This window comes from Centropristis striata, chromosome 11, assembly GCF_030273125.1.
Source record: "Centropristis striata isolate RG_2023a ecotype Rhode Island chromosome 11, C.striata_1.0, whole genome shotgun sequence".
Lineage (NCBI taxonomy): Eukaryota > Metazoa > Chordata > Actinopteri > Perciformes > Serranidae > Centropristis > Centropristis striata.
In genome coordinates, this window is record NC_081527.1 from 30,681,569 (window position 1) to 30,693,104 (window position 11,536).

General features: G+C 40.8%; 1 protein-coding gene across 1 annotated transcript in view; it reads left to right on the forward strand.

Moving 5' to 3' along the window:
- The window catches only part of lig1 (ligase I, DNA, ATP-dependent), a 68,630-nt gene extending 66,797 nt beyond the window's left edge, over positions 1-1,833 (forward strand). The window contains exon 27 of the mRNA XM_059345131.1: positions 1,643-1,833. Within this exon, the coding sequence (XP_059201114.1) occupies positions 1,643-1,717 (75 nt within the window). The 3' untranslated portion in view covers positions 1,718-1,833. The remainder of the gene's footprint in view (positions 1-1,642) is intronic.
- The last annotated feature ends 9,703 nt before the right edge of the window (positions 1,834-11,536 follow it).

Below are 11,536 nucleotides of genomic sequence, written 5' to 3' on the forward strand. Positions count from 1 at the left end.
TTACTAGGAAGACATTTTCATTAAAATGTATTAAAAGAATAGCCCCTTCAGATTTAGCATTTAAATTGAAGGAGTTGAAGAATTTCATAATTAAAGGACAAGAGTATTAAACACAAATACTGACGGTTGAGAGGTTTAATACAATGATGCAGATATTAAATTACCAGCAATTGAAGTGGTTTATCTTAAAATAAAGGTCGTAATGCAGAAATGAAAAGCAAACAAGATATTTGAAGATGAGAAAAAAAAAATGTTTTGCAGCAGTGGAGAGAGGTAAAAGGAAGATTATTCCAATCAGAAGGGGTTTTCTATTGGAATAACCTGCGTGCTTTACTTTGACTGAAGTTCAGGGACAAAGAAAAAAAAGGATATTGCATTATGTCTGAATGATTGGATTGTACACAACCAAATCCTGTTGCAAATAGAAAGGATACTCGTTTGCAAACAAACAACAACAAACATTTATTCTAATACGTACAAACTGGTACGTCACAGAAACAAAACTATGGGTTATAATCATGAATGTGACGGGTAAACTACATACTTATGTTCTGAAGAAGAAACCAAGAAATAAAAAAAAGAGAAAACAAACAAATATAATAAATAACAAAAAAACAATACCTAGACTTTACTTTAATCTGGTGGATTATCAATCGATTCAATTATCAATCATTATAATTATCAATAACTATTTGGAGTAAAACATATAAATCAAGTATGTTACAGAAACAATAATACAGATACAATATTGTAACTGCTAAACAACATGGTTGTTTTGTGAAGAACAAACCAAGAAAGCAGAAGGATAAGAACACTGCCGAGAATTCACTTTCATTGCATCTATTCTCTATATTCATATGTAATAATCTTTTGGACTAATGCATACAAGTCAGGTGTGTCACAAAAACATAAATATAAATCACAACTGTTAACATTTCTGTGACAGTCAATGACACGTATGTTCTTAAGAAGCAACCAAGAAAGGAATAAACAAGAAAGAGAAGAGGAAGTTTAAATTCACTCTGTATGATTCATATGTAGTAACCATTTGAACCAATACACGAATATGTATTTATACTACGTCTAAGAGCAAAGGTCAGTTTCTCATCTCTACTTGACAATCCTCCGCTCTCTTTAACCGACGTTTTTAAAGAAACACGACCTGATTCAAACCAGGCGGCAAAAGGAAAACACGGATCCTGAGCAGGTTTGACCCAGTGAGCTTCAGGCTGAGAATCGAGGCTTTTCCTTGATCCTGTTTCATTGTTTTCCTCCTCGCAGTGCCGCCCCGCTGCACTGGTACTGATGCTGCGGATTCTGGGTGGGCGCTGCGATTCACACATTATTCATTGTCCCACCCTCCAACCCCACCCCCCCAAACCCTGATGAGCTCAAGTGAACACAACCTCGGTCTCCCAGTCAGCAGCTGGGAGTCACCGACATCAAAGCGCTGGATATGAATAATCAAACTGTTATTTTTAGCTTTTCCTCTTCATGTTACTGACCTGACTTCATGATCTTCTCCCCTCCCTCCCTCCCTCCCTCCTGCCTCCTCTCTTTCATGCATGCTCTCTCATGCAAACCCCTTTTCCCTCCCTCAATCTCTCTCTTCCTCCCAATCTCTGTCCATCTCTCCCTGCAGATTGCTGATTTGTACAAGAAGCAGCAGCAGATTCAGAATCAAGGGGAGAAAGCTGACCCAGAGGACTACTACTGATCAATTGTAGTCACCTGCAGGGAATAAAAAATATGACAATTTCAGAAAATAATTGTAAATAGCGTCTTTCTTTATGTAATGTCGAATGAAAAATAAAGGCCCTTGCCAGTTTTTAACCATCCTGTCATTTGTGTTATTGATTAATCGAAGCGGCTCCTTTTCAGAGCCCAAATTGCGTAAACATCTCGTCGCGTTCAGTGCACACAAATTCCAAAAACCCAGATCGACTCAGCAGTTACAGCACACCTGCTGGTAATGGATCCTTATCAAAAATTCACTGTGCAAAATCGCCAAGCAAAACATGATGCGTATGGGCGGCATACCAATACTTTGAGCTGGCCTGATTTGGGCTGCAGCACTCAAAAGGCGGCAGCAAAGTGCAGTCAGCGTGTGTGGTAATAAAAGGACAAGCCAAGGAGATTGCTGGCTGCCTGAAACGTTATTAGAAGTAGAAAAAGACGCGGGAGCTGACAGTTGCTCAAACAGCAGGACAAAAGAGAAGCACTCACAGCTTGCATTAGATGATGGAAATCCACTAACTGTCCAGCCTGAATCAATCAGAGACTGTTGGAGATGTGTGGTGGGGGGGTGGGGTCAGTCTGAGAGCCAAGGACGCCCAGTTATTACATGGTGAAGCAAAGAGGATTGTGAGAGTTTTCTGCATCAGGAAAGGATGTGAGTCTGCCAGCGACCAGGATTGAGCCACTTAATGTTTGCGAAGTGTTTCCGCTTTAATCGAAGCAATACATCGTACAAAATTTTAGGTAAAAATGCAGGAAATTACATTGCTTTGTTGACATTGACACAGATGTTGACTGCTTGATAACGTTGCTTTGCTAAGAGGTGCACGCCATACAAGAGCAACAGAGCTGCAATAAAACATAACTGCTCTTATCACCACAGAGAAAAAAATGCAGTGGCAAGAAAAAGTATCTGAACCAATTGAAATTTCCCGGTTTTCTGGATTAATCTGTCAAAAAATTTGATCTGCATCTAAGTCCCAAGTATAGACAGCGTAAAGTGGGCGTACGATCATTTCTATGCAAGGCTCTGCATTTATTTTGGACGTGAGCAGAGGGTACGATCAGATCTCAGTCTGCTCTCAGCTCGTGTAAATAAATTTGACTCAATGTGAAGTCCACACGTCTGAGTTGGAGAATTGATCTTAGATTATTGTATTGATGCCTGGAGCTGATACAACTTTTTTTTAAAAATGGTGACAAACTCAAGCATGTTTAGGCTACATCATTTATCACTGAAACCTCATTAAAAGTAAATACACTTTGCAACCATTAAATTCTTTTAACAGAATACTAGCCGGGGCTATTAAATGTTGTTGTCTTCTGTTGTTTACTGTTATCCGGCTCGGACACCAGAGCGTGAGCCTCTCATTCACCACCGGTGATGTCCGAATAGATTTTATGCTGCCAAACAAAACCGGTTTGTTCAGTTGCAGCTGTTGGACATCAGCGTTTCACTTTCTGCCTCTGAGAAATTCCTCTTCTTTTGGGATTAAAACTTACTTTAAGACGTTTTTTAACAATTTAAAATATTCACTGAACTGGAGTATACTTTTATTTCATAAATCCCTGTCGCTGTCTATTTCGCTCCTGGTAATAAATGTGAGTCAAAAAAAAGAAAATAAAAGAAAATCCTCTTTGGCCGTTTTGCATCCTTCGGTGTCGTAATCTTTAGGGCATGACATTTAAATGACGCTTGTTTTCAGCCGCCACATTTATTAACAGCTGATCATTTTTACGCTGTGATTGGTGAGATACGAACGTTTGATGAATCACACATGAACCCTGTCGTAAGACGAAATATAGGCTCAGATCTGCGCTCATTCCTACGTTCATTTGATAAATGAGGGCCAATGTGTTTAACCTAATACCACACAAACAATTAAAATTCGAAATTCATGTTTTTTATTGAACACAGCCATTAAATATTCAATGTTCTGGTGGAAAAAAATAAGTGAACACTTGAATTTAATTGAACCTCCTTTGGCAGCAATTACCTCAACAAAACCTGCAGAACGCTCAGGAGGAAGTTTGGACCATTCTTCCTGACTGAACGGCTTCGCCTCAGCCACATTCTCAGGATGTCTCTTGAGGTCATTACACTAAATGTTTCATGAATTTGTTCAATAAAGACAAAATATATTTGTTAGTGTGGTATTAGGTTAAGTGCATTATGTTGTCTATACTTCTGGCTTATGCAGATCAGATCATATTTTATGCAGAGAAACTGTAATTTCAAAGGGTTCACAAGCTTTTTCATGCCACTGTAACTTTGAGCGTGTTAGCAGTGTTATGCAGTTTCTGCTGCAGGGACGGTTATGTCATTCATCATTTTGTTCCAGGCTAAAAAAAAAATCCAAACGGCATCTTAATTTTGCACAGCTTCATTTCAATATCCCTCCAGGAATGAATGTTGCAGTTAGTTTCATCTTGCAGACTTCATTTTGATGTTTTTTCACCTTGCACCTGAATTATTCTTTTGGGTAAGCAAATACTTGGTCCCTCTTTTATAAAAAGGAATAGTGAATCATTTAAAGCACTACCTTGATGTTGCCAAAACATGTTGCGTTGAATTGTGGGTTTGGGACTTTTTTGTTATTACATTTTCTAATTCCTTCACTGCCAAGACACTTAAGGGACCTCATTAGAACGCCGTCCAGGACTAGATGTACATGTTTTTGTCTCTTTTTTGGCGGATTATTATCTTTTTTTTTTTTTTTTTTTACAGTAGTATGGTCAGAGTTTAGATCCATAATAACGCCAAGAAAGAACCACATGACAGACTACAAAGTGAAGAAGCAGAGAGGGAAAACATTATATAAAATATTAATGTATGATAGACAAGCTGTACTTGTTGTTTACATGCTCCAGAGAAAGCATTCATGTCATTAAATCAAGTAGAAAACTTTTAAACAGGGGCATCACATAGCAAATGTAGATAATTGTCAAAAAAAAATCTATTTAGTTTTTGTCAAAACAGCTTCAGCAGCTAAATTAAAAGAAATGGTTGATGAATAAACACATTATGTAATATCGTCTGTGCTTGCATTTCTTTGATTTATAGTGTTTATACAGCATCTTTAATCCTAGTTAGTGTCGTGTTTCTTGGCAATATATCTTTTATATCACTATCATTTTATGAGACTAGATATCCTCTTAGATTTCAGATATCCTAATATCTGAGCCATGTACTCCACTATTCATTGTTTTAGTTTGAATGGTGTATTTTCTCTTGCTGTAATGTTTCTGTTTTATTCATATTCATACTCATACGTTTATTCTTTAAGCACTTTGATTTGGTTCTGAAAGGTGCTATATGTTAAAAAGAAAAAGTTACTTCTATTTTTTCTTCCTATACTGTAAGGTTTCTTTTCTTGGTTTTAAAGGCTGCATTATAGTAAAGTGATGTAATTTTGGGAACTTACCAAACTTTCATAGCTGCTGATCTTTGGCCTTTAGTCTCATTACTGATGATTATTAAACATCTTATTACGTAAAATCTATGTATAAACACCACTGATCGACCCTTCAGTGCAATATCAATATCAAGGTATTTGGTCAAACTTATCGCAATTTTATTTTTTTTCTCCATATCGCGCAGCACTAGCTTCTGGGTTTTCCCTTGCAACCCTTTGTTTAATTGTCACAGTGCTATAAATTGTGGATTATTCACTCAGGCAAACCTGCAGAAATTGTGAAAAGTGTGCATAAAGGAGTCAGAATGTACGTGAGAGAGCCTGCATGCTCGTGATGATTTGACAGTGGGACGACTCTAAACCCTTACAGACTTTGTGGGAACATGACACAAAAGAGTGACTGTGAGCATTAGGATTGGGCCTCAGATGATAAACCTGCAAAACCAGAGTATGTCAACATGTAGACATTAGCTTTGTGCAGTAGTACAGCCTCAAAGAGCCACCAGCATGGCTGTACACTCGATTTAATCTGTGTGTAATGTGTACCGGTGATCAGTAATGCATTGCTCCGATGCAGCAGCAGGAACTCGTGATGCACACAATGAGATGCTGGAAATAAATTACAAAGTGGGAAGGTATTTTTCTGGATGTAAGGCGGCATATATCAAGTGTGCCATTTTTGCAGCACCGGCTTGTCTGCAGGATCATTTCCATGCAAAATGTTGCTGTTTCTACTGTGACTCACACTGTGTGTGGCATGTCACTGTTTTCACATGCAAAGTGGTTTGTATTTCCTATACTGGAGTGCTTGTTAGGTCACTATGTGTTATGCTGTCTCTGAATGCAAGTATGCATACTGCACGGCTGGTGGTTTGCCTATTATTTGCATGTGTGGGCTGTGTCCTGTGTCTGCTGAAGGGGAGTTTGAGAAGGACACCATTGTGGCAGAGAAATCATGGAAATTCCAAATTCAGATCTACCCTCCCTCTCTGTCTGCCACTGCTGTTTATCTGCACTATACTCTTATTCTATCATCGCTTCCTTCTCCTCGTGAAGATTTAAAGGTGTGTTTTCCTCCCTGTAGTTTGCTCTTGAAATAAATAGTTTTTTTTTCTCTTTTCCGGCGCACTACTTTGGGTACATCTGCCACTCATCGTGAAAATCATCATCACATCTCGTCTATTTTTTGAATAGAAACAAGGGACCTGCTGGTGTTACTAAAATCTGAATTTCAAATGGCACTTGTCAGCTGTACTGTTGCTTTAGAAGTTGGCTTCAGCAAGCAAACAGCAAGTGTGAGGGATGGAAGAGACCCTAATGGAAATCAAACAGGCAGCAGAGCATGAAATATTGAAAATGCAAATAAGTAATGAATTCGATTCCATATCGTGTGTGCTGTACGATCCTGGCTTTTCTTGTGAAATACTCTGAAGGTTGACTGCAGCAGGCGGTGCTAATTTGTATACGTGTGATTGTGTAAGTGGAGAGGAAGTCGTCGTGTACCTTTTGTGTTGAGAGTAAGTGCCTGCACGCTGTGGTGTTTTTCTCTCTCCGTTTCCTCTTTTGTGCATGTGTGAATGTTTGTTTTTATCTTCTGTGTGAGAATGTGTTTGGTTAACTGCCCGTGTTTGTGTGTGTGTGTATATATGTGTCACTGATGTTTACCGAGGGGGGCAGCTGGCGCATATAACACGCCTGCGGGGCAGTGCAGCACAGTGGCATGCATCTCCACCGAGGTCCTTGCCCATGTTCCAACAGCTGTGCTGTTAGTTCACATCAAGTCACCCGTTCAGACCAGGTCCCGCAGGGGGAGGCTGCATCTGCAAACCTACCTGCTCGCCGCCTCTGTGGAGCTGTGCTCAGCTACATGTTAAGAAGTGGCTTGAGGCTTCGGGGTGTGGAGCTTAGCTTTATAAAAAAATGCCCCAGAACTGATCTGTGGTGTTTTGACAGATGAAAGGCAAGCTGAAGATGGCTCCTCTGTGCTAAAACTGTCCCCACCGCGCTCCCCTTTAAAGTTTTAGGAAGTGTCCCCTAAAGCAGGGTTATGGATTACCTCCCACTGCAAAGAAAAAAAGGGGGCATCTATAAAAAATGCCAGGTTTCACCTTTCTCTGTCCTTTTGTGTCCCTCTTTCTTCCCCCACCCCATTCTCCCACATAAGCTATCTGTCTTGTTCACAATACCCCTTTCTCCACCCCGAGAACAATACGTTTGTTCTCCTCCTCCTCCCCATCCCTCCATCCCTTTCTATCCCTCCATCCATTTGTTTGGTGCTCTCTGTGACATCTCTGCCATGCCAGGCTATGAGGGAGAGAGGGAGGGACAGACCCTGCCATTGTCTCTGGCCCGACCCACGGAATATCAATAGTGTTTTTCTTGAGCAGGAGGGCCGAGCGTTGGCCAGTAACCTTTCGGATTTGATGATGTCAGGCCCCCTCATTTTTGGGCCCTTTATATGATTTCCCTCGTCCTCCAGTCCTCCACTCTAACAGGGTATTAGGTCCTCTACATAAGAGACAGTGCAGGATTGTATGCGCTGTGTGACTCATCAGGCCACTTCATCAGCTCAGTTCAACCAGCACAAGTTGTGTGCGGCTGTGCCAACGAGTCCTTCAAGTTAAACGAGAATAAATTGTTTGTAAATGCCTTTCTGAGCGCTCTCCTATCGGGAGGACATCACTTGTCATTGCCTTCAAAAACAGTTACCACTCACCATTATAAATAATGAAACCGTTTTGTTAACTGACTCCACTTTGGTTAGGCTTTGATTAGCTGTTTGCAAACAAGAGCTGCATTCCAAATCGCATACGTTTTTTTGTTTTTACTTGTACGCACTGTTGTGCGTACTGTTGCATGCAGTATGCACATACAGTATCATAGCATGGCACGTTGAACTTTGAGCCCTTGCACATAGACATGCTAGCTTGCATTCTGCAGAAAGTGCCTGGATGCAGCACGACATCGTGGTATTTTTGACATTCTGCATTTGAAGTACTATGTATTGGGACAAATCTTTTTCTGGCATACTAAATACTTTGGTTGTCTGGGTGTAACGCACAGACCACTCAGAGTCTGAAGTTATTAAATGCAAACGTTGCATTAAAGGATGACACAGGAGTGGATTTCCAATCCTGTCCAATCTTGTTCCTGTGTTGAGTCTTGAAATGTCTTTACTAAAGGGCACAAAAACACAACAACCATATCGGCCTGGATTTCCTAGACTTTTTCTCATAAGAACCGGCTGCTTTATCCCTGTCTCTAACACTTTTGGAGCACTCGAGTGTATGTCTTATTCCTATTTCTTTCTTTCTTTATTATTTAAAGACCAAACGATCAACATTATTATTCTCCTCCTCCCCTCCTGTTGACTTTTTTTTCCCTGTCCCGTCCCGTTATTAATAGCAAAATTATCTCCCATCCCGAGGACTCATGAATCCCACAGGAATCCTGTGATGCTTGTCAGTCTCTTGTTTGCATGCAGACACGATCAAGACAACTATACTCAGTTAAGCATATATTATTGTTGGTATATTGTGTACCATGATCACCATCTTAGTTTTGTTTGTTTACATGCTGACTTTTGCCAATTAGCACAAAAAACAAGAAGGGAATGTGATTAGTTGCAGGTAGGTTAGTATTGGACACATTGAGATTTGGGCCTGCAGACAGCACTAGATGAAAAGTCCAAAGTATTCAAACTCTTTGGCCTATTAGTCTTTGTACAGAAGTTCATGAAAATCTATCCAGTTCCTCTTGAGATATTTCAGTCTTGACCAACAGATCTGCACTGCTGTCTTTGTTGTCTAACGTCACCTGACTTTATTATTTGCTTTCAACATACAAGAAGAGGCTAGAGGTCTTTGTCACTTGAACATAAAACATGCATTTGCTGAAACGGATTCAGTCATTTGTTGTCTCGTCTGTGCACCGGTGGAGTTACTCTGTAACATTACTGTGACATATGGGGAACTCCTCCTGTAATAGTAGAATAGGTACCCAGTAGTTAAAAAATAACTACAGTATAATTTATTTGTAAAATCCCCAAATTCTTACCCTGTTAATCCTTAATTCCACATCTTGTTACCCAATACATACATATCAAATCAAATCAAATCAAATCAAAATGACTTTATTCATCCCTGAGGGTAAATTCAGTTAGTCTGGTAGAATCTCTGTTAGAGTGAGACAGCCTGATGGCTGTTGGGGAGAAGGATCTTTTGTGTCTCTCCATCCTGCAACAGAGAGAGAGGAGCCGTCCACTGCTGTTTTTTGGTCCATAAAGGTTTTGTGTAGAGGATGGTCTAGGTATTTCAGGATGGCCTGGAACATGTTGACAGGTCATCTCTCCACCACCTCCTCCAGTGTGTCCAACCTGGCTCCAACCACAGAACCAGCTCTTTAGACCAGTCTGTCAAAAGAGCTGGTTCTGTGGTTGCTAGGGTTAGGGTTATATACTGGTACACTGTTGCAAAAGATTACACATAACTCTGGAGTCATTTCTGTTACTTTGAGCTCAGTTTTTTATTTTTACTTTAAGCAATCTAATTTGACAATTTATTTGTTACTTTAAGGCAATTATTTGAACTATTGATCCCTCACTCCAAACTAGTTTTCACTTGATGTTCAGGTCTTACAGCAGACTTTATCTGAAAATTTTGCTTAAATCCGATTGTAATTTCTATTTTTTCAAATAAACTACTTAACAATCTTAACATGTGCCCCTCCAGGCAGCTGCAGAAGTCTCTCTGGGATACAAGCTCCCCTGGATGAGAATCACTGCTCCAAATGCTTAAGATAATAAACATATACAGACAGTTTATAGTTTTATTTTTGTGTCAGTTTCCTGCTATAGATCTTTTTTTAGTCGCCAGGCTTTGAACCTGCGTCCTATTAGAAAACCTAGATGGCATAACAGTGCTGTATTTATACTTAATCCTGCCTCCTAGCCTTAACTTTTGACAGTTTTCTGGCCAATTGCTCGCCACGGCTCATTTCCCTTATTTGGTTATGGAAATGTTTCGCTTGATTATCCAACCCCTGCAGCAAAACTGTGAGCCGATCTCGTCGTTTATGAGACTACTTTATGATTGGTTTATGATGGCGCTTGTTGTTGTTCCCCTACTTGTCAGCGCTTCACTTTGGCCCACACTGAGAGGCTTGTGCTTAAGGGGGTAAGACTGCAGTGCACTCCATTGGATCATTGTTGACGGTCATTAGTCTTATGACCTTGGTGTGAACCGGCCTGTGGTGTGTGTCTCCTCTGTCTGTTTTTCCCCGTCTTAACGGGCAAGAAACCCTCCAGCCATCCCATCTCAAAGATGCTCTCCATTCACAGAAGCCCTCCACATCTTCGAAAAAGACATTCCCCTTCTGCACATCTGCCAGGCCGCCTTGTGATCAGTGCTGCACTCAGAGCTGTGACAAACATACTCAACATTGCAGAAAAATTAGACATGGAGAGACTTGACAAGAGTCCCTAACATCTACAGCTCGGGATGCTTTCCCAGACTCTGATTATCCCCGGTCTTTTGAAAGCGTGCTCGCGATGTTTTTTCCTCCTGCCATTGGAAATAATTCTGCGTCAAAGAAAATTACAATATCACAAGAAAATATGTTCTGTAAATTTCTACGGGTGTCTAATGACATGCCCCCACCGAAGCAGCGGAGGCCACTGTCTTAATCCTGTAAAAACAAGCTTGATGAGTTATACAGGCAGACAGTTGAGATGGTTTCATTCACACAGTGGCTGAAGCCAGAGGTACTTTGCGTAATCTGTCATCACTAATACCACCAATTGATATAAAGCCTTGTCCACCTCAATATCACTAAAGTGCAGCTGAGGACTCATGTATAATTTAGCAAAAATCTCTAAATGGCTCCACAGATCGAGGTTTCTCTGTCCGTTTCTCACTGGTACCTCTCTCCTCTGCCTCTCCTCTCTGTATAATTTAGCTGCAGATAAGCTCTCCCTCTCCTACATTAGTGTGCTATACCACTGCCAGCTGAAGGAATGGGGGCCTTCGCTCTATATGTGATACAGTTTCTGCCTGCCAAGCTCAGCCACTGCCGCTGCCACCGTCACTCGGTGCTGACGAGTTTGGGCGCTTGCCACATGCTGCACCTGCCAGGCTCATAAAGAATCCCCCTGTTTCTCTGGGGCCTGAAGGCAGGATCTGCCATAATTGTTAAGGATGTCGCGATTTAGACGTTCAAGCCAAAGCTTAGACAGTTGATGGCGCCAACAAGTTGGCAGATGGTCCATTTTGTTCAGCTGATCCGTCAGCAGGGGTATTTGAGGTGTTAAGATGAATGAGCGGTTGCGATTTTTCACAAGTGGCAAGAATTTATGCCACGGACTCAAATGTAAGCAAAAGTCGATC